General features: G+C 41.6%; 1 protein-coding gene across 8 annotated transcripts in view; it reads left to right on the top strand.

Annotated features, from left to right (window-relative positions):
• EPB41L4A (erythrocyte membrane protein band 4.1 like 4A) overlaps positions 1 to 27615 on the top strand; it is a 287090-nt gene that overhangs the window by 105073 nt on the left and 154402 nt on the right. For all 8 annotated transcript variants that reach the window (XM_060418719.1, XM_027971446.3, XM_060418721.1 and 5 more), the window contains exon 2: positions 8226 to 8330. In XM_060418719.1, coding sequence (XP_060274702.1) covers positions 8226 to 8330 — 105 coding nt within the window. The remainder of the gene's footprint in view (positions 1 to 8225; positions 8331 to 27615) is intronic.

The following is a 27615-nucleotide window of genomic DNA, read 5'->3' on the forward strand; positions in this document are numbered from 1 at the left end:
TAATGCTCGGTACCTGCCTTCAGAATTTCTAAATATCGGTGGCAAAGTTAAGAGAAATATCAGATGGCTTTAATAAAGGCAGAATAGCGTAAGTCTCAGAGATGGACAAAAACAAGACACTTTGTAGGTCCAGGAAGGCTGAGGTCATAAGGAGGTTGAGGGGATAGAGACAGGCCTTATGGAGAAAGTGGTATTTGTGCTGAGTTCTGGAGGATAAGTGGAGTTTTGAAGAGGACAGAAAGGAGAGAAGATATTCCACCAAAAGGGACCAGTGCAGACAAGCCAAGATGCGGGGAGACCTCGTGAAGTTTCCTTTTCTGTCATTTGTGGTGGCACTTAACTCATTCTCTCGAAAGTCTCATTAGCTGATGCTCTTTATCAATGACAATATTTTAGTTTATTCATTATTCAGAAAGTCCTTGGGCGTGTTGCCCAGCGCTTTGGTTGCCATTGGGTCTTATTTTGTGGCATCTCTGTTGATTTGCTCATTTTGGCAGAGATTCTTCTAGAAATGTTCAGAAAGAACTGGAAGGGTGCTAAATACAATCACATTTATGAGTTTCCTTTGCTAAGTGCTGAAGGGATTAAAGTTAAAAAATAAGTTTATATTAAACTTCAGATGAAATGAACTGTCTGCCTTGGAAGATACGTCTCCAGCGGTTCAAGTACTGGGGCACATGACCTCCATACTCGTATATGATGGCCAAGAACAGTTAGGTTTGCCTGCTCAGAGGGCTCGGGGAAAATTAAGATGAAAAAGTCTTGTAGTCACTGTTTTGGCAGGTGGGACCATAAATTGTTGGTGTATATGTGGTCAGCATGTTGACAACTCACCATCATAGTGCTCTCTCCTCTCTCTACATTTCTGTACTTAATAGCTCATGGCATGTGAACCAAATCTACAAAACGATTATAGCTGTGAGCGAAAAAAAGATAATGACTAGTTTCTACTAGATTTATTTTTCTTTAAAAATTTTTTTATACAAGTAAGACATGTGCAAAATTATCAGACATATGTAGAAAAAAACTTCTGATGAAAACCAAGTCCTTCCCTGTCTCACTTTCTGGGAGTTTCTTATTGCTCCATAACCCCCTGGCTTCTCTGTGGTTCTGAGAAGCCAGTCACCTGCTTCCTCCATAGCGATGTGCTTAGTGTTATGGTCCAGGTGTGTCTGACTTTCCCCTGGCATTCTTATTAGTGTACTTTTTTAAATCAGTGTTAATCACTTGCTGGCATGTAGTAGGTCCTCAATAAATGTTTGAATGAATGATATTATCCTTTCATAATATCCTTGATGATACTTACTTGTCCTTTTTTAGTAATAAATCCTGAACTGGCCTGTTCTTTGCCCAGGGTATTTCTAGTTTATTCTTGGGCTCTCATCAGTTCTGAATCAGTTCTTAATTTCTTTATTCAAGAATGGCTGTTGTGGAACTTGAAGACTTTCAATGTGCATTGCAACATATAGCCCACAGGCAATCTCTGTGAAGGACCCATATGTGAAGAATGAAATTATCCATAAGTGTAAAAGCAGAAGGCATTGCCGTGGAATACAGATGACGGGGCGGCGAACTGGAGGGGCTCAGCTGGTGCCGGATGGGCAGATATGGAAGCTGGCGGTGTCACCCCACCCCAGTAGCTAATGTACTGCTGGCGTCCAAGTTTTCTAAGTCTTGTCGTATTGCAGTATGATAGATGAGAAGCTGAAAGTTTTTCATGTACATGTTTGCTTGAAGAAGTGACAGAAAGAGGATTTCTGAGGTCCACCCGGCTCTTCCCCAGGTGCATGTGCAGGCACACCTGCAGTGTACAGAAAGCTATAGAGGGAACCGTGAAACACACGCTTTTCCTTTGCTCAGCTCTGGATCCATTGCCTAACACCGCGTGCTTTCCTTGTGGTTTCTCTGTAGAGGATAACATACGCTAAAGGATAATATTTGTAAAGTATTTTCAGCATCAGATTCTATATAAATGCAAAACTGTCACAGAGGATTTACAGACTTACGTTCTGGTATTTTGGGAATGATAGTTTTGGAAACAGTGATTCCTGTGTGAAATTTTTGCAATCTTCATATACTTTCCAAACTTCTAAGCTGTTTTTCCAAGCTTGTCTTTGTGTATTTTCTTCATTAGTAGGGCATTTAATCTTTGTTATGCTTTTTGAGTAGCACAAAAAGGCTGTATGTGAGAGGATATATGTGAAAAGGCTAACATTTCTTATAGAAATAGAAGCAGAAAAGGTTTTTATATAAAGGCAGCCTTAATTTATATGTATATTTTAACAGATCTGCCCCGTTTCACTGATGTAATTTTAAGCATCAATCATTCCTCTTTTGTCCGCAAAGCACTTCTTTACCTGCTTGGGATGGAAGAATTAAGTGGAGTTCTTTGGTTCTTCCTGTTTCTGTCTGTACCTGGATAGAAGAACAGACCCAGAGAAGAGGTTAGATCGCGGTGGAGCCCTGGCTTGAATGGCAGCCTTCTGAAACTGTTTTGAATAGGAAAGAGGCATGTGTATTTTCCATAGCCTCCTGGAGAATAAGCTAATCGCAGTTAAGCAGAGATGGTTGAGAAAAATTACTGAGGCAAAAGGCAAGTGTAGAAAACAATTGAGAGTGAATACTGTAGCCCAGCACATGGGCAGGCGGATCATGGAAGGAGGGTGTAATAACCTCCAGGTTTAGTGGCTGTGATACTAGGGTGCGGAGAAGACCTAACCTACTGTCAGGTGACGTCTACAGAGCCTGCAGTGGAGAAAATCAGTTGCTTACCAAGAGAGTAACAATAGCCAGTCAGCAAGTATAATATAGCAACTACAAAATAGCTAACATTAAGCCTGTGTTAGTGTTCTATTGCTGCAAAACAAATTACCACTAATTAGTGGTTTAAACGTAGTCCTGTTGGTTTTCTTACCATTCTGAAGGTCTAAAGTCCAGGATGGCGTGAATCAATTCTCTGCTCAGGCTCATAAGACTGAATCAAGGTGCTGGCCTCTTATCTGAAGGATCTGGGGAAGAATTGACTTGCAGAGTTTTTCAAGGACTTAGCAAAATCCAGTTCTTGTGGTTGTAGGCCTCAGGTTCCCATTTCCTTCCTGGCTGTCAACTGGGGCTTACTCTCAGCTTCTTGAGGCTGTTTAACATGGCCCCCTCCATCTTTCAAGTGGCAAGGACCTATGGAGTTGTTCTCATGCTTTAAACATCTCTGATTTCCCTTCTGATTTCCTCTTTTGCTGTAGAATGTGCTTGGCTTATAAGGGCCCAAGTGATTACGTCTAACATAATCCAATAATCTTCCCATTTTAATGTAAAAATTGTAACACATAAGACAATAAGAAGGTTTATATCTGGTTCCAGGGATTAGAGCAGGACTTTTTTTTTTGCGGGGGAGGGGGGCACATTTTATAACTTCTACCTACCACGGAGCCCAAGTTGAATTTTTTAAGACTTACATGAAAAAAGTATAAAATTTCCTTGGTGGATATAAAAGAAAATCATATAGGTTTCACTTTGTAAATATCATATCATTACCTCCCAAGTTATCTAGTCTGTCAATTCAGTTTAATTTCAGTCAGATTCTTAACAGAATTTTTTATTAAGTTGGCAAGCTGATTCTAAACTTCCTGTAGTAGAGCGAAATGTCTAAGAATTGGCGGAGACAAATTTGAAAGAGAATGACAGAGATCAACAGACTATATTAAACTAAAGTTAATAAAATCTTGAAGGATTAGTCTAGGAGTAATCCGTGGCATAGAACGAGGATTCGTTTAGTAGATGATAAATTTGCTTCAGTCAAAAGGGAAATGATGGCCTTCTAGGTAAATAGTGGTTTAGTTGTCTATCCATTTGGAAACAAAATTAGATCCTCATTCCAAGCACAGAAATAGTTTCCAGATGGAGTGAAGAACTAAATAAACTAAGTAAAATTGTACAGGTATTAGAAGTATTTGAGGGAATTTGCTTATAAACTTCAATTTAAAGAATAACCAAAGTGCTAAGAAGCATTGGAAAAGACCACAATGCTGCGAAAGATTGAAGGCAGGAGAAGAAGGGGATAACAGGATGAGATGGTTGAATGGCATCACCGACTTGATTGACATGAGTTTGAGCAAGCTCCGGGAGTTGGTGACGGGCAGGGAATCCTGGCATACTGCAGTTCATGGGGTCGTGAAGAGTCAGACACGACTGAGCAACTGAACTGAACTTATTAGTGTCCGGAAAACACAAATTAAAATAATTTGTCCTTCCGTCTTTCTTGCTCAGTCAGATTGGAAAAATTTTGCTCAGTCCAAATGTTGGCAAGGGTGTTGAGACATGTACTCTCCTTGCATGAATTGTAATGGTCTTTTTGGCAGTGCCCATTGTAAATTTAAGTAGGCCTGTCCTTTGAAAGAGTAGTTTCACTAGGAGATTTTTACTGTAGTTAAAGACATAGGTACATGAGCACAAAGAGACATTTTTGGGTTGTGGCATTGTTACTATAGCAGAAAATGTCTAACAACCTGAAGATACTTCATAGCAAGGCTTTTTGTTTATAGATTATCTAATGGATTTTGAACAAAAGACCAATTAAGTTTAACCAAAGTAGTTTATGGGATTTGTAACAAGCACTGTCTTCTCCCAGTGTGTGATTTTATCACCTCTTATCACCCATTTTATATTTAATCAAAAACATTTCCCTTATATTACAATCTATTTTCTCAAAACAATGCAGTGTTCTCATCTTACATGAGTATGTAAGAAATGGTAATTCTCTGAAGAAAGTGCAACTGAACAAAGCCCTGCCTCATAATGTGTAATGTCTTGGGAATTTCTCGTACCTGTCAGTGATGAGAAAAAAGGAAGGAAAAAATCTATCTGTAGGTATACCATCAAAATAGGTTCTTTTTGAGATTAATGTGTATATGGAGTAATGTTTTCTGATTAAATGGTTATGTATGGATAATATTTAATATGTTAGATGATAATCTTTAAAGACTATGTAGTGGGACGGGGAGAGATTAGATGTTTTAGATAGGTATTAGCATTTACCAGACAAGGGAAATATTTTCCTCATGTCTGTGTTTGTATGAAAGAGATAAAGTCTAATATCTAGACAAAGACATTTTCAGAACATTGACTTTGGTGGTTTAACTGTGGCTTTGTTAGGTGAGGATTGAAAACGAAAGCCTTGCTGGTGGTGGCCAAGATGGTAGAGTAGGAGGACCCTGAGCTCCCCTCTTCCATGCGCACGTGAAAGTTCCACCTGTTTACAGAGCAACCATCTATGGGAATGGCCTGAAGAGTTTCAAAAAAGACTTTCCGCAAGTAAAGATGTAAAGAAGGAACCACAACGAGACGGGTGGGAGAGACAAAGCTTCAGTATAATTAACACCCACACTCCTTGGGAAGGTGACCCACAAACAGGAGGATAATCACCATTGCCGAATTTTTCCCTAAAGTGCAGCCCCCACTTTGAGCTCCCCAGCCCACAGTTTTGCATTGGGAAGACAAGCCCCCAGAATATCTGGTTTTGAAGACAGGAGAGCTAAAGGGCTGTAGAAAACAAAGACTCCACTCTTAAAGAATGACTGCAATACCTGATATACTTTGAATCCCAGCACAAAGGCAGTAATTTGAAATAACCTGGAGGAATCACATTCCCTCATTTCAAACTATACTACAGAGCTACAGTAATCAAAACAATATGGTACCGGCACAAAACAGACATGTGGATCGATGAACCTGAATAGAAAACCTAGAAATGAACCTGAGCTATGGACAATTAATCTATGACAAAGGAGGCAAGAAAATACAAAACGGGGGAAAGACAGCCTCTTCAATAATCTTTGTTAAACTGGACAGCTACATGAAAAAGAATCAAATTGGACTACTTTCTCCCAGCATATACAAAAATAAACTCAAAATTGATTAAAGATGAAAAATATAAGACCCGCAACCATAAAAGTCTTAAAGCATAGACAAGGTGCCCTTCAACATTGGTCTGAGAAATACTTTTTGGAAATATCTTCTCAGGTAAGGGAAACAAAAGCAAAAATAAACAAATGGGACTGTATCAAGCTAAAAAGTTTTTCACAGAAAGGAAATTATTAATATCAACAGAATAAAAAGCTTACTGAATGAGGGAATGTTATTTGCAGCCCATATATCCAATAAGGGTTAATACCCAAGGTCGACAGAAAAACTCATACAACTTGATGTCAAAAACACACAAACATCCCAATTTAAAAATAGGCAGAACACCTGAATAGATATTTTACCAAAGAAGACATGCTAATGGCCAACAGACGTGTGAGGAGATGCTCTGTATCACTAGCTCTGTATCACTGAGGATCAGGGAAATGCAGATCAAAACCACAGTGAGATTCCACCTTACACTTGTCAGAATGGGTACCATCAAAAAGCAACAAATAATCCGTGTTTATGAGTCTGTGGAGAAAAGGGGACCTTTGTACATTGCTGGTGGGAGTGTAAATTGATGCAGCCACTATGGGCAGTAGTGTGAGGGTTTCTAAAAAAGTAAATATAGAACTGCCATATGATCCGTCAGTTTCACTTCTGGGTATTTACATGAAGAAATCAAAAACACTGATTTGAAAAGCTATATGGACTCCAGTGTTCATTGCAACGTTATTACAGTAGCCATGATGTAGAAGCAGCCCAGGTGTTAATTGATACATGAGTGGATAAAGACGTGTTGTGCATCTATGCACAGTGGAATGCTAGGCAGCCATTAAAAAAGGAAGCCATGCTATTTGTGACAGCATAGATGGATCTAGAGGACATTGCGCTAAAAGCAGTGTGTCAGACAGGGAAAGACAAATGCCTGTACAATCTAAAAACAGAGTGAACTAAGACAAAATGAAGATAGACTTGTAGTGCAGAGAACAAATGGATGGTTGCCAGAAGGGAGAGGGTGAAATTGGTGAAGGAATTAAGAGATATAGATCTCCAGTTATGTAATAAATAATTGCAGAGTATATTAATGTGTATACATATATATATGTAATTCAGGAAGATAGTACCAACAATCCTACATGCAGGACAGCAAAAGGAGACACAGATGTAAAGAACAGACTTTTGGACTCAGTGGGAGAAGGCGAGGGTGGGATGATTTGGGAGACTAGCACTGAAACATGTACATTACCATATGTGAAATAGATGACCAGTGCAAGTTCGATGCATGAAGCAGGGAACCCAACGCTGGTGCTCTGGGCCAACCCAGAGGGATAGAGTGGAGAGAGGTGGGAGGGGGGTTCAGGATGGGAGAAACACATGTATACCTGTGGCCGATTCATGTTGATATGTGGCAAAATAATCGCAATAATGTAATTTTCCTCCAGTTAAATAATCACAGAGATATTCAGCATAAGGAATATGGTCAATAATGTTGTAGTAACTGTATGTGGGACTAGTTGGTTACTAAACTTATCATGGTGATCATTTTATAATGTATGCAAATGTCAAATCATATAGTATACTGGAAACTAATGTCATATTGTATGCCAACTATATTTCAATTAAAAAATAAAACATAAAACCTTATTAAGCAAAATGAGATAAAAATTTCAAAAAGCTTTGGCTCTGTGTGTGTGAAAGTCGCTCAGTTGTGTCTGACTCTTTCCGACCCCATGGACTGTATAGTCCCTGGAATTCTTCAGGCCAGAATACTGGAGTGGTTAGCCTTTCCCTTCTCCAGGGGATCTGCCCAACCCAGGGATCTAACCCAGGTTTCCCACATTGCAGGCAGTTCTTTACCAGCTGAGCCACAAGGGAAGCCTATTAAAAATTGCTGTTTTAACTTTATATATCTTCTGCATTAGTTGTGAGAGTAATGATCCTGGTGAAAGTTGCTTTTTAAAGTGAGAGAAGTATGGGATTTTAACCAAAGTAAATTTTTTTTGATGAATTTATTAGACGTACTTCATATAAGCTATTATCTTTATTAAAATAATAATTTTGTCTTAATATTTTAGTCTCATAAGAAAAGCATCTTATTAATTTATAATAAATAATAATTTAAAATTGTTTTTCAGAAGAATTTATTTAATACTTAAATCTCTTTGTAATTGAGGCAAAACTTAAAGAGGGAACTATGGGCTAATAAAATTGTTTCCCTGTGAGCAAAGCTAATAAAAGATGAGAACTGTGGCTGTGTCCCACTGAGAAAGACAAGACACCTTATTAAAAAAAAAAAAGACACAACCTGTGAATTATTTTTGCAGAAGTCAACGAAGGGGTCCGTTGTCCTTGAACACGTGTTTCGTCACATAAACCTTGTGGAGGTGGACTATTTTGGACTGCGTTACTGTGACAGAAACCACCAAACGGTGAGTGCAGTGACTCCATATTAAACTTCCTGGTTGTAAATTTCATCATATCTCTGCCTTCTCTGGTAACTGAAAAACTTGAACATGTTTTCCATTGCTAATTTCTTTGAATTTTTTCCCTCTTCTGCCAAAAGTCCGCAGAGTTGTAGGATTCACAGTTTGTGTGTGTAGATTTCTTGATAGGTGGCTCACATGGTTTCTGTTCTTTACGATTATATTATAGAGAGTACTTTCCCTTTGTGTTGTTAGGAGGACTGAATTAGCCATTTAATGTGTTAGGAGCCAAATGACTAATGTCTTATAGTGATAAGTATTATTGCTTTTTAAAATATAAAAAAATTTTTAAGTTGGAGGATAATTGCCTTACAATGCTGTGTGGGTTTCTGCTGTACGACACAAGTCAGTTATAAATATACACAAATCCTCTCCCTCTTGAGCCTCCCTTCTAACCCCCCTCCCCCTCTCCCAATCTCACTCCTCTGGGTTATCACAGAACACCTGGCTAAGCTCCTTGTGGTTATTATTGCTTTTTAGGAAAGTAAATGGTTAAAGAGTATTTAAAAGAAATACAGTGTAAAAAGGTGCCTATCTAAGTTTTATAAGTTGGGCAAGCAATTATAAGATAAACTAAGTAGAGGTTTTCATTCATAAGCTTGATGAAGTAAGAGTAATAAAGGCAACCAAGCTTCTGGTGTTGGATGTCATTTGTTCAGGAGGATTTAACTCAAGATCTTCCTAACTGGCTGGATGGTAGAGAGTTATTAACAAACTTAGCAAATTGGTTAGTGTAGATTCTATTTGGTTATAAGGTTGACAGGCTCTCTTGGATGATGAAAAGAGGAAAGATTTTGAAGGTGAGGGTTTTGAGATATGAAAGTATATTCATTAATATGACTTTTGGCTTAAAAGTCTTAAGACAGATCTTAACCTGAGCTAGAAAGTCTTATGCTTATAATGCTTAATGCTTACCTTAAAAATACCATATTTGACCTTTCATTTTTTTATATGCCTGTTAAAATAGCTTTTCTCTTCTTTCTGCCTTAGTTCTCCTAGCCTCCACTGAGTCATCTGGGTCTGGGGTCTGTTCATTGCGGTTCACTGATTGTCTGAGTGGGTTTCTTGTTCTGTTCTCAAGAACGTGCTAGGATGAGAAGAGGCAGGCAAATGGAATGCTGTTGATGGCAGTATGTTCTTGAGCTTTTTCTATAACAAGCTTGTTCTGTTTCACAAGATTTCACAAAGTAGGAGTTAAAAATTGGGTGTGTTACTTAGCTTTCCATAGGAAGGAATTGCTTTCTAAAGGCCAGTGGTCGTTAGTACGTGCTTCAGAGGGAATGGACATATTCAGGTCACTGACTTCTGTCTTGTACGACTATAAGTCAACATAGCAAAACTGTAAATCTATACTGAGAGATTAAATTGAAGGCCATAGAAAATATCTTGTATTAGCTTCATATTTTTGAAATAGCATTTTTCCAGCAGAGGGAAATTCAGTTTCTGATCTTGTATGTCAGACCTTGCCTGGAAAGATTGACTGTCTTGCTAAAATTGTATAGACCTTATCTGTCTTTTTTTGTTTTTTTGTTTTTTTTTTTTTTTTAACATTCCAAAGGAAAAAATGTGAAAAGCTAGAGAATTTCAAACAATGGCTTGTATCATTGCAAAAGAATTAGAAGGTGGTATTGATAGTTTATTTAAAGTTTTCTAGGGCTTGTTAAGATCAAAATTTATTTTTCCGTTACCTTTATTTCTAAGAGTTGGCATTTCTGATACAGGCTTAGGAGAAAATACGTAATATGAAGGAGGAAACTTATTTAAGACGTGTTTTTTTCATGTGGGAAAAACATCAGATGTGTAAATCACATGATTTTTTGGTCTTCTGAATTTGTTTCTTTATAGTAAACTCAGAAAAAATAGGGGTGATTTGTAAACATGACTTAGTCTTTGCCTGTTTAAACGCACTGTTTTCCTTTTAACTGTAGGAAGCTATGAGAATAAGGCCATGACAGTTTAGCCTTCCTTTAGGTAACTGACCAAAGCCTGTCATTTCTGCAGGGTGGGTAGAGTGTCTGGGAAGGAAGACATGATTCCGTTCCTGACGTGCTTCTCTTGGATTTTGAGATAGGTGTTGGGACCTCCCTCACGCTAGAAGGGCAGCCCCCCAGCTGTAAGTCTTTGAGGGGATTGTCAGTAAACCTCACTTCATATTTCCCTACTTCCTCTCTATACTAGTAGAAACAGCCCTTCGTATCCCATAGTTACTTAATGGTGAATAAGAGTTTAAGAATAGCCCGATGCTAGAATAGCACAGGACATGGGGAAAAGTCTTTGTCTTAAAAACAGAGGAGTTATTTCTGTGAATATGCCTGGATTACTGTCCATTAGATTGGATTTGTTTATTGCTTTACTCTTTTTCTGTGCCCAGAAGTTTATTTTAATGAACAATGCCTGTGTAAGGATCTTGTATATAATTAACACCTACATAGAAGACTTTGAGGTCCTGATGGGGACCGCTTAGATCAACTCTTGAAGCCAATGCAGAGATTGGGAAGAGGAACTGGGGATGAAAGGAAGAAAGAGGACAGGAAAAAGAGATGAGTGCAGCAAAGAAAAGCTCCCCCTCCCCCTCCCTCCATCAGCAGTGGACCATGCTTTGGGGCCATGCCTGAACTGGCTGGGGATGGGGGAAGTAGAGGGCTTTCCTGGTAGCTCAGACAGTAAAGAATCTGCCTGCAATGCAGGAGGCAGCCTGCAGCACTGCTAGTCATCCAGGTGTGGTCAAAGTGTAAGGATGCGTCTGTAGGTGAGTTAGACTGGCGGTGGCTGCAGAACTGACGAGGAAAGGTTATGGAGGGCTTTATGCCCATCTCAGGGAATAGGTGTGTGTTGCATGAGAAGATGGGCAGCTACCCTAGAGAATTAGGCAGCAACAGGGGGCTTCCCTGGTGGCTGACACGGTTAAGAATCTGTCTGTAATTCAGGAGTTCAATCCCTGGGTCAGGAAGATCCCTGGAGAAGGGAATGGCTACCCACTCCAGTATTCTTTCCCAGAGAATTCTGTGGTCAGAGGAGCCTGGTGGGCTATAGTCCATGGAGTCAACAAAGAGTCAGACATGACTGAGAAACTAGTACATACATATATGCCTGATAAATATGTCCCTGTGACAGGTAGACCCCACATCGCAGGGAACTTTCTCTCCTGGAGAACAGAAATAACCAACAGGCCTCAATCCAGATGTATCAGCCATCACCATCACTGTCATCAATACACCAGCAACTGTTGAACATTTTCTTATGTTCATTACATACCCAGAACAACTGTTCAAGTTAAATATTGTTACTTTACCATCAGAGATGAAGAAAAGGAAGCTAAAATGGTTAAACAATGTCCCCAAGGTCACACAACCAGCAAGTATTAAGATCAGAATTCAAACCCAAGTCTTCATGTTTTCAAGATCTTCCAGTTATTCAGTACAATAATGTCCTGACTTGAATGCATGTAAGATGAGGAATTCTGAGGAAAGGGAGTTTCATGCCTGGAATGTTAAATGAAAAAATTCAAATTTTATTAAACTGTATATTCCATGGAACCAAGTCCTGGGAAATTTATGTAGCAGATGCCTAGATTTAGATGTTCTATGTGTGTAAAGAGTACTTGTTGTTGTTCAGTTGCTCAGTTGTGTCTGACTCTTTGTGACCCCTTGGACTGCAGCACGCCAGGCTTCCCTGTCCTCCACTATCTTCCGGAGTTTGCTCAGATTCATATACATTGAGTCGGTGATTCCATCCAACCATCTCATCCTCTGTTGCCCCCTTTTTCCTCCTGCCCTCAGTCTTCCCCAGCATCAGAGTCTTTTCCAGTGAGTTGACTCTTCACATTAATGGCCAAAGTATTGGAGTTTCAGCATCAGTCCTTCCAATGGGTATTCAGGATAGAAACATGCTTTGTTAAGGCAAATGTCTCTCTGAGGTATAGCTGACTTGATTTGGAACACTCTGGGCTTCGTAATTTCTTTACTTCTCAGGAGGGGTCTGTAAAAGAATCTCAGGATAATAAAAATAGTTCTTCATGAAGACACATTTACTGAGACTGAATCAACACAGTGCTTCCCGCATCACCTCAGGCTTTCCTTTAGATGCGCCATGGAGTTCATGTACTTGCAGTTTCTTTTTCTAAAAATGGCAACGGTGAAAGCAGTTAACCTTAGCCTGGATCTAGAACCTCCTTTCTGTTCTGCTCTGAACTGGGTTATCAGGTTCGTTCTTAATCCAGACTGGTCTATGTGGAATATGTCCTTTTTATATCTGGACCAGTCTTGATGGAAGCTGGATGTGAGGCAGTCTGTCATAGGGATTAGAAGAACACATCAGTTTTGTCTAATGACCATGCCACTCACTAGCTGTAAATATTTAAAATTCTCTTCAAGTATTAACCCTCAGTCTCGAACAGCAGCCCTCTCAGGAGAGTGGATGCCCTGCAGTGTGTTCTAGGCCTGCCTGTCACCGGTTGAGTGGCTGCTCATTGGGAACTCCTTCCTGTTTTCCTCATGGCCCGTGGCCAGCAGCTCCGCTTGGCGCAGCTTCAGTTCAAGTGAGCACCAGCTCTCTCTGCTCAGTGTCCTCATCCCAGCCCCTGTGGGTGTGTCACTTTATATGGCAAAAGGGACTTGGCAGATGCGACTAAAGTAAGGATCTTGTGATTGGGAGACTATCCAGGTGGGACCAACATAGTTACATGTATTCTTGCAGGTGAAAGAGAAGGCAAGAGGGTCAGAGCAGATGCGACAGGGGGCACAGAGGTCAGAGTGGTGCACGCACTGAAAGGAGGCCTTGATACCAGGGAGGCAGGTGGCCTCCAACAGTTGGAAAAGGCAAGCCAAGATTCTCCTCGGGTTCTTCCAGAAGGAACACAGCCCTGCCTACACTTAAGTTTTAAGCCCAGTGTCTTAGTCAGTTTGGGCTGCTGTAACAAATTACTGTAGGCTGGGTGGTTTAAGGAAGAAGCATTGATTTCTCACAGCTCTAGAGGCTGAAAGTCTGAAAGGAGAGTGCCAACATGGTTGGATTCTGGTGAGGGCCCTTTTCCAGGTTTCAGACAGATGACGGCTGAAAGTACACCACATAATTTCATGTGGTGTAAGAGCTTTCTTGTAAGAGCGCTAACCCCATTGCTCCCTGACCTAATTACCTCCCAGAGGCCCTACCTCCAAATACCATCACCCCAGGTGGTTCAGTGGTAAAGAAGCCACCTGCCAGTGCAGGAGGTGCAGGAGATGGGGGTTCGATCCCTGGGTCGGGAGGATCCCTTGGAGGAGGAATTGGCAACCCACTCCAGTATTCTTGCCTGGAAAACCGCATGGACAGAGGAGCCTGGTGGGCTACAGTCTATGGGGTCACAACGAGTTAGACATGGCTGAGCATACACGGATACATAGGGGGTTGGGGCTTAACATGCAAACTTGCAGTGGGCACAGACCTTCAGTCTCTTACACCCACTGAGATCGTTTTGGACTTTTGGCCTTCAGAATTGTAAGATAGTAAATTTCTGCTGTTTGAAGCCACAAGTTTATGGTCATCTGTTGCAGCATCAAAAAGAAACCAGTGCATGTGGTTACTGTGGGGAGAGTTGTATTTTGCTGGCTCAGTGGAAACATGAGGGCTTTCTTGTTTGGGTTCACTGCATTAAGCAGAAACCCGAGACACTGTTACTTCTCCGGGTAATATTAGCATATATCCTCCTGCAGGTGTGCAGAATTTCTGTGATTAGGACTGCATGTGTACATCGCAGAAGTCTATGAGTAGGTTAGTTGCTGCTGCAAGGATTATCTAGATTCCTTATTATGAGGGAGGGAGTGAGATCTGTTCAAGATAGACAGAGAATTGGGATTTTAATATAGGCTTCTTCACTTTAATAGTTGGGCAAGTCTGAAATTACTCTGAAGCTGAAAGAAGCATAAGCTGCCTTTGTTATTGTAAATGGAGTGTGGAGCGGTAGCAGAACAGATGACTGCCTTTGGAGTCACAAGACAGGTCGAGCCCTAGGTCTGCTCTTAAGAAAGGTCAAGCCACTTCATTTTTCTGAATACTGAGATGCTTTCCTTGCCCCGACATTCAAGACTGTTGTAGGATCAAATTAGAGAACACTTGAAAGCTCATTGTGTATTATACAGTTTTAAACATTTCGAACACTTTTCCTGTTGAAACTAGGATGGAGGAAAATATTGCTGGTGATAATATATTTTTAAAAGGTGAGGTAGAGGAAAGAAGGAAACAGTCTGGAGGAAAGGAGAGAAAATCTAATTAACTCTGGACTCTTAAACACCTCTGGAGATTTTTGAAGATCTATTTTGTTGATATTGAAAGCAGTAATAAGAGTAAATGTGATATCCTATTACTACTTCTGGTTTTAAAATTTATAATCCTGTCCCATTTTACTTTAAATATTTATTTGTTTTGCTTATTTGGGTGTGCAGGTCTTAGTGTGGCATATGGGATCTTTAATCTTCATTGTGGCATGCAGGATCTAGTTTCCAGACCAGGGGTGGAACCTGGACCCCCTGCATTGGGACCGCTGAGTCTTAGCCATCGGTCCACCGCAGGAGTTCCCATATTCTATTTTAATGTTAGCTTGAAGCTTCTCTACAAATTACTCCTTCAAATGCAGATTTTACCTAGTTAGAGCTTTTCTCAGAATATAGAATTCAACCTGCTGGATCTGCTATCCTGTAACTTTAGAAGTCAAAGAAGGAGGGAGACACCTTGCATTACAGATTCAGCCAGCACATGAATGCCCTTTCCCCCAGTGAACTCTTCTCTTCACTGAGACAATAAAAGCAATCAGATGGAAATTCCCCAGCTTCTTAACCCTCTGTACACACTTCAGTTCAGTTCAGTCGCTCAGTCCAACTCCTTGAGACCCCATGGACCGCAGCACACCAGGCCTGCCTGTCCATCACCAACTCCCGGAGTTTACCCAAATTCATGCCCATTGAGTCAGTGATGCCATCCAACCATCTCACCCTCTGTCGTCCCCTTCTCCTCCTGCCCTCAATCTTTCCCAGCATCAGGGTCTTTTCAAATGAGTCAGTTCCTCGCATGAGGTGGCCAAAGTATTGGAGTTTCAGCTTCAACATCAGCCCTTCCAATGAACACTCAGGACTGATCTCCTTTAGGATGGACTGGTTGGATCTCCTTGCAGTTCAAGGGACTCTTAGTTGCTTCTTAATCATCCTTTTCCCTCCTCTCAGTGGAGGAGCCCCAGTGCCTCTCTCCTGGATTTTGCTTCTGCATCTGCAGCCTTCTCATGAGTCTGAGTGAATTCTGGGAGATGGTGATGGACAGGGAGACTTGGCGTGCTGCGATTCATGGGGTCGCAAAGGGTCGGACACGACTGAGTGACTGAACTGAACTGAAGTGAAGTGAATCCTTTCAAATCAAAATAGATTACATCAGGTGCCTCTAAGTAAAAGAGAAAAAACATAACAAATACTGCTTTGGTAAGTCTTGGTAAAGCATTTTTAATACATCTCCCAGACACTGTGAAGTTGAATTACTCTAACGATTACAAACTGTTTGCCACTCAGTAAGTTTTGAACCCCTTGCTTTCAAACTAAACTAAAGCAGAACCTGATGAGTGGTCTGAGATACCCTTGCTCTCAGAGCAGGTTGAGAGGGGATGGTGATGACTACAGTGCATTTGAGATGCTTAAGTTTACAGAAAGTAATTTTAGATGACAGATCACTATGTGATTTTTTGGGGGGGGCGTATAACTCTGGAGAGTTCAAAAAACTGAGTGATCTTCCTTTATCAAAACTCCTTCATTTTCAATCTACCTCCTTCAGTAGATAAGGTTACTCAGTGCTCATCCTTATAAAGACAAGAAATAGGAATAAAATTGATGCTGATCCCTGTCTCACATCAGGAGTATATTATAATCATCCAGGGGTATGTGCACTAACTGAGAAGAAGCAGTCCAGTATTTTATCAACATGCACTTCCAATAAATACTCACTTTTTAAGTTTAAGAATTATTAAAATGTATAATACACTGCTGTTTTAATTGATAGCCATCAGACTCTCAAGAGTCTTCTCCAACACCACAGTACAAACGCATCAATTCTTCGGTGCTCAGCCTTCTTCACAGTCCGACTCTCACATCCATACATGACCACTGGAAAAACCATAGCCTTGACTAGACGGACCTTAGTCGGCAAAGTAATGTCTCTGCTTTTGAATATACTATCTAGGTTGGTCATAACTTTTCTTCCAAGGAGTAAGCATCTTTTAATTTCATGGCTGCAGTCACCATCTGCAGTGATTATGGAGCCCCCCAAAATAAAGTCTGACACTGTTTCTACTGTTTCCCCATCTATTTCCCATGAAGTGATGGGACAGGATGCCATGATCTTCGTTTTCTGAATGTTGAGCTTTAAGCCAACTTTTTCACTCTCCTCTTTCACTTTCATCAAGAGGCTTTTTAGCTCCTGTTCACTTTCTGCCATAAGGGTGGTGTCTTCTGCATATCTGAGGTTATTGATATTTCTCCCAGAAATCTTGATTCCAGCTTGTGTTTCTTCCAGCCCAGCGTTTCTCATGATGTACTCTGCATAGAAGTTAAATAAGCAGGGTGACAATATACAGCCTTGACGTACTCCTTTTCCTATTTGGAACCACTCTGTTGTTCCATGTCCAGTTCTAACTGTTGCTTCCTGACCTGCATACAGATTTCTCAAGAGGCAGGTCAGGTGGTCTGGTATTCCCATCTCTTTCAGAATTTTCCACAGTTTATTGTGATGCACACAGTCAAAGGCTTTGGCATAGTCAATAAAGCAGAAATAGATGTTTTTCTGGAACTCTCTTGCTTTTTCCATGATCCAGTGGATGTTGGCAATTTGATCTCTGGTTCCTCTGCCTTTTCTGAAACCAGGTTGAACATCAGGAAGTTCACGGTTTACGTATTACTGAAGCCTGGCTTGGAGAATTTTGAGCATTACTTTACTAGCATGTGAGATGAGTGCAACTGTGCAGTAGTGTGAGCATTCTTTGGCATTGCCTTTCTTTGGAATTGGAATGAAAACTGACCTTTTCGAGTCCTGTGGCCACTGCTGAGTTTTCCAAATGTGCTGGCATATTGAGTGCAGTACTTTCACAGCATCATCTTTCAGAATTTGAAATAGCTCAACTGGAATTCCATCACCTCCACTAGCTTTGTTCGTAGTGATGCTTTCTAAGGCCCACTTGACTTCCCATTCCAAGATGTCTGGCTCTAGATTAGTGATCACATCATCATGATTATCTGGATCGTGAAGATCTCTTTTGTACAGTTCTTCTGTATTTTCCTGCCACCTCTTCTTAATATCTTCTGCTTCTGTTAGGTCCATACCATTTCTGTCCTTTATCGAGCCCATCTTTGCATGTAATGTTACCTTGGTATCTCTAATTTTCTTGAAGATATCTCTAGTCTTTCCCATTCTGTCGTTTTCCTCTATTTCTTTGCATTGATTGCTGAAGAAGGCTTTCTTACCTCTTCTTGCTATTCTTTGGAACTCTGCATTCAGATGCTTATATCTCTCCTTTTCTCCTTTGCTTTCGCCTCTCTTCTTTTCAAAGCTATTTGTAAGGCCTCCTCAGACAGCCATTTTGCTTTTTTGCATTTCTTTTCCATGGGGATGGTCTTGATCCCTGTCTCCTGTACAGTGTCACAAACCTCATTCCATAGTTCATCAGGCACTCTATCTATCAGATCTAGGCCCTTAAATCTATTTCTCACTTCCACTGTATAATCGTAAGGGATTTGATTTAGGTCATACCTGAATGGTCTAGCGGTTTTCCCTACTTTCTTCAATTTGAGTCTGAATTTGGTAATAAGGAGTTCATGATCTGAGCCACAGTCAGCTCCTGGTCTTGTTTTTGTTGACTGCATAGCACTTGTCCATCTTTGGCTGCAAAGAATATAATCAATCTGATTTCGGTGTTGACCATCTGGTGATGTCCATGTGTAGAGTCTTCTCTTGTGTTGTTGGAAGAGGGTGTTTGCTATGACCAGTGCATTTTCTTGGCAAAACTCTATTAGTGTTTGCCCTGCTTCATTCCGCATTCCAAGGCCAAATTTGCCTGTTACTCCAGGTGTTTCTTGACTTCCTACTTTTGCATTCCAGTCCCCTATAACGAAAAGGACATCTTTTTTGGGTCTTGTAGGTCTTCATAAAACTGTTCAACTTCTGTTTCTTCAGCGTTACTGGTTGGGGCATAGACTTGGATTACTGTGATATTGAATGGTTTGCCTTGGAGATGAACAGAGATCATTCTGTTGTTTTTGAGATTGCATCCAAGTACTGCATTTCGGACTCTTTTGTTGACGATGATGGCTACTCCATTTCTTCTGAGGGATTCCTGCCCACAGTAGTAGATATAATGGTCATCTGAGTTAAATTCACCCATTCCAGTCCATTTTAGTTCGCTGATTCCTAGAATGTCGATGTTCACTCTTGCCATCTCGTTTGACCACTTCCAATTTGCCTTGATTCATGGACCTGACATTCCAGGTTCCTGTGCAATATTGTTCTTTACCGCATCGGACCTTGCTTCTATTACTGGTCACATCCACAACTGAGTATTGTTTTTGCTTTGGCTCCATCCCTTCGTTCTTTCTGGAGTTATTTCTCCGCTGATCTCCAGTAGCATATTGGGCACCTAATGACCTGGGGAGTTCCTCTTTTGGTATCCTATCACTTTGCCTTTTCATACTGTTCATGGGGTTCTCAAGGCAAGAATACTGAAGTGGCTTGCCATTCCCTTCTCCAGTGGACCACGTTCTGTCAGACCTCTCCACCATGACGTGCCTGTCTTGGGTGGCCCCTCAGGGCATGGCTTGGTTTCATTGAGTTAGACAAGGCTGTGGTCTTAGTGTGATTAGACTGACGAGTTTTCTGTGAGTATGGTTTTAGTTGTGTCTGCCCTCTGATGCCCTCTTGCAACACCTACCATCTTACTTGGGTTTCTCTTACCTTGGGCGTGGGGTATCTTTTCACCGCCCGCTCCAGCAAAGCACCGCCGCTGCTCCTTACCTTGGAGGAGGGGTATCTCCTTACCGCTGCTGTTCCTGACCTTCAACGTGGGGTAGCTCCTTAGGCCCTCCTGTGCCTGCGCAGCCACCGCTCCTCGGGATGCTCCTCCTGGCCAACGGCCCCCGCCTCAGGCGTGGGTGGCTCCTCAGGGTCACCGCCCCTGGCCTCAGGTGCGAGGTGGCTTCTCCTGGCCGCCCCTGACCTCAGATGCGGGGTGTCTCCTCCCAGCCGCCACTGGCCTCGGATGTGCGGTAGCTCCTCTCGGCCGCCGCCCCTGACCTCGGACGCCGCCCCTGACCTCAGACGTGGGGTGTCCCCTCCTGGCCGCCAGCCCTGACCTCGGATGCAGGGTATCCCCTCCCGGCCGCCCCTGACCTTGGACGTGGGGTGGCTCCTCCCTGCCGCCCCTGACTCGGACGCAGTATAGCTCCTCTCGGCCACCGCCCCTGACCTCAGGCGCTGGGTGGCTCCTCTCGGCCGTTCCTGCGCCGTCGCAGCCTGGCACTCGGCCGCTGCCCCGACCTCGGACGTAGTGTAGCGCTTCTCTGCCGTGCTTAGTGCGCTGGCTCGCCGCCGCCGCCTGCAAACTAAAAATTGTTCATTTTAATGAACATTTGCCAATATATGATATTTGGTAAAATGCTTTTATCTACTTGTGTATTTGTATTTTCATCAGAATATAGGAGCTGCAGATTTAGTTCATCCAATTTATAAAGAGAGTCCAACTTTTACTTTGGCAAAGTGAAAGTGAAGTTGCTGAGTCGTGTCCAACTCTTTGCGATCCCATGGACTGTAGCCTACCAGGCTCCTCTCTGCATGGGATTTTCCAGGCAAGAATACTGGAGTGGGTTGCCATTTGCTTCTCCAGGAGATCTTCCCAACGCAGGGATTGAACCCTGGTCTTCTGCATTGTAGGCAGATGCTTTACCATCTGAGCCACCAGGGAAGTCCCTTTTGCAAAACCAGTTATCAAACCACTCAGCTAAACCAGGGTGTATTCTATATTTTGTCAGTTTAAATAAAAATGTTAATGTATCCTGTGACAAGTATTTCACCTGGGAATTTGGATGAGTATAGACAGATAAGGCACAGATAAGGTTTATCTAAGTGATAAACCTATCACTTAGATGTGATAGGTTTTCCAGGGCTTTGATTTGTTTTTTTCTATGGATCCCTATCTCCTGACCTAGCCGTATATTTATGTGTTTTGATAATAGCTGGATGGTGGAAATTGCAAGATCATTAAACAAAAATCGCCATTCCTTTTGTTGCCTTGTTCTATAATATACCTGAGTTCAGAACAACCTCGCCAAGGAGCAAAATACCATACTTCTCTTACTTTGTCTGTGAAAGTGAAGTCGCTTAGTTGTTTCCAACTCTTTGTGACCCCATAGACTGCAGCCTACCAGGCTCCTCCATCCATGGGATTTTCCAGGAAAGAGTACTGGTGTGAGTCAAAAGGACATGTAAGGTTCGAAAAGACAGAACCTGATCTTCTGGTTTAAGAGTGTTTTATTGAAGGAAACTTTGCTAACACTGGTATTTAAAACACTGGTATTTTTCTGCTCGAGGATTTTCCACATCCTGGGGCAGTGTGCTCTAGAGAATTTGAAAGGGTGGGAGGTGCCTTCCTACTGTAAATGGGAAAGGAGTGTTTGTGAAAGGGGTGGGTGGTGGGGAGAACTGTGCCCAGTAGATCAGGTCTAAAAGAATGTGTGAAGACAGCAAATCCCAAGAGTTCTCATCAAAAGGTGGACTATTTTTTCTTTCTTTTTATTGTGTGTATGTGAGAAGGTGAATGTTAGCTGAACCTATTGCGGTAATCATTTCACAATATATATAAATTACACCATTGTGTTGAATGCTTTAAACTTAGTTGTGTATGTCAATAATTTCTCAATAAAAGAGGGAATAAAAATGTATATGGAAGTTGAGGATCCTAGAATTAAGTCCCTTAAAACTATCTGTTGTCTGTGTACCCTTTAGGATGTTCTTATAGTTGCATAAGAGGTGTCTGCCCTTCTTCTTGAATACCTTGGTGAATGCTGCACTTCAGGCTGGGGTGTCATCCCCAAATCCATCATCTCCCTTCTCAGAGCTGACGAGTCACCAAGTCTGTCAGTTCTTAATGGCTAATATGACTGTGTAATTAACCATCCAACCTAGGATACTTTTGAGAGTGAAAAGAACCACTGTTCACAATTAAGCGGGAGAGCAGTGTGTCTGCAGGACTGTGGTCACCTCTTATCCTTCTAGCGCCAGTTCCCAGCCCTGAATCCTGGTTGAAGTGCCAGCCTGGGAACCTGGATTTCTGTAAAAACTTTCTGATTGGTCTTCCTGTCTTCTCTCTTGCTCCCTCCCATATTTTCCCCCTTGCAATTGTAGTTTTGTTTCAGAAATACTACTTTAAGAATGTCTGCTCTGTGGTTTCAAATTCTTTAATGAATCCCTAAGGAAACAGTCAGAAATTCCATAACAAGGTTTACAAGATCCTGTAAGAAATGTGGCCCTTTGTTGTTCTAGAGCTTTTCTTGCACTGTAATTCTTCTCTTTAGTCCCCCAGCCATCCTCCACCCAAACCAGCACTACAGGTTGCTGAACACTACACTCAAGCACCTGCAGCTCCTTGCCTGTACTGTAGTGTCTCGTGATGTACCCTCTGCTTCTTTGGCTCGGATACCCTTCTTGTCTTTCATGCCTGATTTTTACCTGGTGATCCTGCTCTTCCTTACTATCTGATTGAGATGTCTTTCCTAAAGCTTTCTCTCATCCCCCAGAAATGCCCTAGGCTTACTTCTATCACGCATTGGAAATTCTTGTTGTTCAGTTGCTCAGTAGTGTCTGACCCTTTGCGACCCCATGGACTGCAGCATGCCAAGCTTCTCTGTCCTTCACCATCTCCCAGAGTTGCTCAAACTCGTGTCCATTCAGTCAGTGATGCCATCCAGCCATCTCATCCTCTGCCATCCCCTTCTCCTTCTGCCTTCCGTCTTTCCCAGCATTGGGGTCTTTTTCCAATGAGTTGGCTCGTGTCAGGTGGCTAAAGTATTGGAGCTTCAGCTTCAACATCAGTCTTTCCAGTGAATATTCAGGGTTGGTTTCCTTTAAGATTGACTGGTTTGATCTTGCAGTCCAAGGGACTCTCAAGAGTCTTCTCCAACACCACAGTTCAAAGGCATCGATTCTTTAGCTCTCAGCCTTTTTTATTGTCCAGCTATCACATCCATACATGACTACTGGAAAAACCATAGCTTTGACTAGACGGACCTTAATAGGCAAAGTAATGTCTGCTTTTTAATGTGCTATCTAGGTTTGTCATAGCTTTTCTTCAAGGAGCAAGTGTCTTTTAATTTCATGGCTACAGTCACTGTCCACAGTGCTTTTGGAGCCCAAGAAAATAAAGTCTGTCCCTGGTTCCATCGTTTCCCCATCTATTTGCCATGAAGTGATTGGACAGGATGCTGTGATCTTAGTTTTTTGAATGTTGAGTTTTAAGCCAGCTTTTTCACTCTCCTCTTTCACTTTCATCAACAGGCTCTTTAATTTGTCTTGGCTTTCTACCATAATGGTAGTATCATCTGCATATCTGAAGTTATTGTTATTTCTCCTGACAGTCTTGATTCCAGGTTGTGATTCATCCAGAGTGACATCTGCATGTAAGTTAAATAAGCAGGATGACAGTATATAGTCTTGCTGTACTCCTTTCCCAGTTTGGAACCAGTCTGTTGTTCCATGTCCAGTTCTAACTGTCACTTATTGACCTGCGTACGGGTTTCACAGAAGACAGGTAAGGAATACTACCTTGTGTTTTTCTCTTAAATAATATCTCCCACTTGATTGAAAACTCCCTGATGGTAGGGATTATGCCCCATTTCTCACCCTCTTACCACCTCTGCCACTGCCAACTAGGTGCTTTCTCACCTGGACAAATGGCAAGTCAGAGAAAGGGCACAATGCTTCTCTCTTACTGTTCTTTGAATTTATTGCCTTGGGTCTCTTAAGAAAGGACTTTCCTCTTGTTCATTTTAACTAGACTTCATATATATATATATATATATATATATATATATAAACATTACTGAGATATTAGGATGTTATGTTGGAAGTATATGGAATTGCAGGAAGTTACAGATGAATGATATTCTTAGGATGCTGGAGATTACCGAGCGCTATTCAGAATCTTCCTCTTTTGTAAGAGGTAGTGTAATGTGTAGTAGAAGGAGGAGTATGAGATTTTGAGTTCAGGTAATGTCACTAGTGGCTACACAGTTGTGTTACCTATGATTTTTTTTTAAAGAATGTGTTCATAATAAATGGTATTTTTAATAAAATAGGTTTTTCTATTTCTTTGTAGTTTATGAACAGTTTCTATTAAGGAAGGAGGTGATACGATTTCTCTGGCAAGTCCAGTGATTGAGACTCTGCCTTCCAATGTAGAGGACACCGGTTTGGTCCCTGGCTGGGGAACTAAGATCCCATATGAAGTGAAAGTGTTAGTTGCTCAGTCATGTCTGACTCTTCCCAACCTCATGGATGTAGCCCACCAGGCTTCTCTGTCCATGGAATTCTCCAGGCAAGAATACTGGAGTGGGTAGCCATTTCCTTCTCCAGGGCATCTTCCCAACGCAGGGGTCAAAGTCCTGTCTCCCATATTGCAGACAGGTTCTTGAGTCACCTGGGAAGCCCAATATCCCATATGCCTCAGGGCAACTAAGCCAGCACACTGCAACTGGAGAGGCCCATATGCCAGAACTAGGGAAGGCAGCAACAATAAGCCAGTGCAGCCAAAAAAAGAAAAGAAAAGAAAGGAAGTGATGATGCTTTTCTGGAACTGGTTTCTGTTTAGAGTGGGTTTGATTTCTTCTGAGTCCAGTCACTTGCTGCATAGTGAGAATTCAGGAGCTGGCCTGCTGCAAAGAACCCCAGCAGAACATGTTCTGATTATTCTCTTTGTTGTGTGTGTTGATTTTTTTTTTAAATTTATTTTTGCATTGAGTCTTAGTTGTGGCATGTGGGATCTTAGTTCCCTGGCTAGGGGTTGAACCTGTATCCCCTGCATTGCAAGGTGGATTCTTAGCCACTGGACCACCAGGGAAGCCTGTCTGTTTATTTTTTTGACATGGTTTCAAAAATGTTTTTGAAGGACCTAGACTTGTCTAGGGTCAGCTCCATGGTTCATCTGAACCTAACCCTCTTGTAGTTCTCCCCCCCCCCCCCCCCCCCCCCCACCCCCGCCATTCCTTTTCTCTCCCAGATGGTTGATCATAATAGACACAAATGTGTCTTCCATGGGTCATGTACTCTTAAGAGGATTTTCTTCATGGATGTAAAACGAGATTTGATTGGAATGTGCCAGCTTACTGATAAAATGTAATAAAATAGATTATCCCGTGGCTTCCATAAATTTGTCTTTCAGATTGAGTAAGATGAAGGACTGAATTCTGTCTTGCACAGTTCTTTCTTCACTAATGGCAAGTAGTGTCTTTTTTCATCAAAAATAGATTAAAAGGAGGAACAGTTGAACGTGGTAAAGATAGAAAATACTTCAAAACAAAGTTATCAGAAATGGTACTAACGTCACTATATATATATACACCCACATATATTTGCATATGTAACAAAGTGTGCAGGTATGCTGTGTTCTTTTTATCAATAAAACAGATTTTGTGTGACCAGTTTCTGTGACCCACACCTTCTTAGTTGTTTAAGTGCATGACAAGAATATTGCCAATTTCATTACCATGAACATTTTATTAGACTGTAGTCTACCTGGTTGACTGAGGATGAGCTATGCAGGATGGAATTTCAGACGATTGATTGATTGATTGGATAATGGGAAAGCAGTGGTTTTAGAGTTAATGTTTCTAGACATTTTTCTGATTATCATAGGAAAAAGGGTTTTTTTTTAATCTGATACAAACCTCTGATAAACTGACCTTGATTTAACCTTATTCAGAATCTTAAGAGGGTTTTCTTCATGAATATAAAAAGAGATTTGGTTGGAGTATGCCAGTAGCTTACTGATAAAATGCGTTATTTCCTATATTATTTTATCTTGAAATTCATTAAACTTAAAATATATTGCATGCTTGGTTATCAAAATACTCATAGCTCTGGGATTTTGAAATGGTAAAAAACATGGAGCCATTTTTGTGGAACAGCATGATACATAACTATATGTCCTTGATTACATAAAAATGGATGCTTAGTTGTGAAAATACACAAGTGAGACCTCGAAGGACACATCAAATGATAAACTGCATATGATTATGAATGACTTTTTTTTCCTTCTTGTGTTTTTTGGTTTCCTGTTATGCACATGTTAACTTTTAAGAAATAAATGTTATTTTAAAAAACCTTAGAAAAAGAAGAAAAAAAGCTAAGATGACTAGTTTGACCATTTTTGTATAACCTATTCCAGTAAGAGAGGTGCTCCAAAAATTGTTCAAAGTTGGGGCAGGTACTTTCTTTGGGGACAGAGGCAAGATTTACCCACTTTCTCTTTTGGACTGTGAAATTTCAGAGTAGCTTTTGAGTTAACAAAGGATGCCCTTTAAAAGCCAATTATATATAGGAACTTAAATTTTAAAGCATTTTTTGAGCAGAAATGATGCCCACCACTGTTTTGGGTTGCAGGATATTTTACAGAGAATATTTACTCAGAAAACCTTTTGTTTACAGTGTGATATCCTTGTTCTCGTTGGTGTCCCAGACCTGACCTGGGACTGTGATGAGATAAGAGCAAATGCTATTTCTCATTTCCACTGAGTCAAGGAGCAGATTCTTACTGGGTCACAACTGTGTCTCAGCAACTAGGATGCCGTGGTCAGCAAAAGACAAGGTCCCTAGTTTATATTCTAGGGAGAGATAAATTGTAAATATGTGTTCAAATATCATGTAGTGACAAATGCTTTAAAAATAACATGACTTGTGCCAGAGTGACTGGGAGGCTCCTTTTGTTGAGTGGTCAGAAAAAGTCTCTCTGAGATTCCATTTAAACTGAGGCTTGAAAGACAAGAAGTGAGGAGCAGTGGCAGGAGCAGCTGTTTGGTGGCTTAAAACAAGGACAAATATGAAGCCTTCTAGAAGTGAGAAAAAGGCCAGTGCTGCTAAGCACAGTGAGAAGGAGGGTGACAGGCTGGCCAGCAGGAGGGGTGTATAGAGTGCCTGACAGCATGTGGGAGCCTGGGTATGTGGGAACCTCTTGGAAGCTGAAGCTGAGAAGTGATAGCATCTGACTGAGGAGCTGGATTTTGGGAGTGGGGAGTCAATAGTTCTGTTTTGAAAGGGTAAAGTTTCAGATGCCCAGTGGACATCTAGGTGGAGATGTTAGGCAAGTAGCTGGGTTCCTGAGAGGACAGTGTCACACTTAGGATCCCCTAGGTTTTTAGAGTCTGTTAGGGAGAAACAGGGACTTCCCAGGTAGCTCAGTGGTAAAGAATCCACCTGAGATGCAGAAGGTGTGGAGGTATGGGTTCAGATCCTCCAGATCCTCTGGAGGAAGAAATGGCAACCCACTGCAGTATTCTTGCCCCCAAAATCCCATGGATGAGGACCCTGGAGGATGACAGTCTATGGGTTGTAAAAATCCAGACATGACTGCACATGTACACAGTAGCAGCAGGGAGAAATAGACTGTAAATGCAGGAGAGGGGCAGGGCTGCCGCACACACCTGGGCTACCCATGTAATTCTGGCCCCCGGAGTTGGGCACAACAATGTATAGTGGTCCTGAGCAGGGGACCCATGTCCAGTTCACGGCATAACTCCCCTTGGGTTGGCTTGGCTCCTCTGTGACAAATTATATGGTTCCTCCCTGATGGCTCAGAGGTTAAAGCGTCTGCCTGCAATGCGGGAGACCCGGTTCGATCCCTGGGTCGGGAAGATCCGCTGGAGAAGGAAATGGCAACCCACTCCAGTACTCTTGCCTGGAGAATCCCATGGAGGGAGGAGCCTGGTAGGCTACAGTCCATTGGGTCGAAAGAGTCGGACACAACTGAGCAACTTCACTTTCACTTTATATTCAGTTGCTTGAGCAGAGTTTAAAAACAAACTCTAGGTCAATTACTACAGTTTCAAAGTATGGCAGATTTAAGATTTTATTTCAAGATAAATCATGATGCCTCACTTATTCAGATGTTAGAAGTGTGTAGGTAGCAACTTCATTTATCCAAAAGGTATACTGAACTTACTGAAAAAAAAACTAAAGTCGGTCGAGT

The sequence above is a fragment of the Ovis aries genome, chromosome 7 (genome assembly GCF_016772045.2).
Source record: "Ovis aries strain OAR_USU_Benz2616 breed Rambouillet chromosome 7, ARS-UI_Ramb_v3.0, whole genome shotgun sequence".
NCBI lineage: Eukaryota > Metazoa > Chordata > Mammalia > Artiodactyla > Bovidae > Ovis > Ovis aries.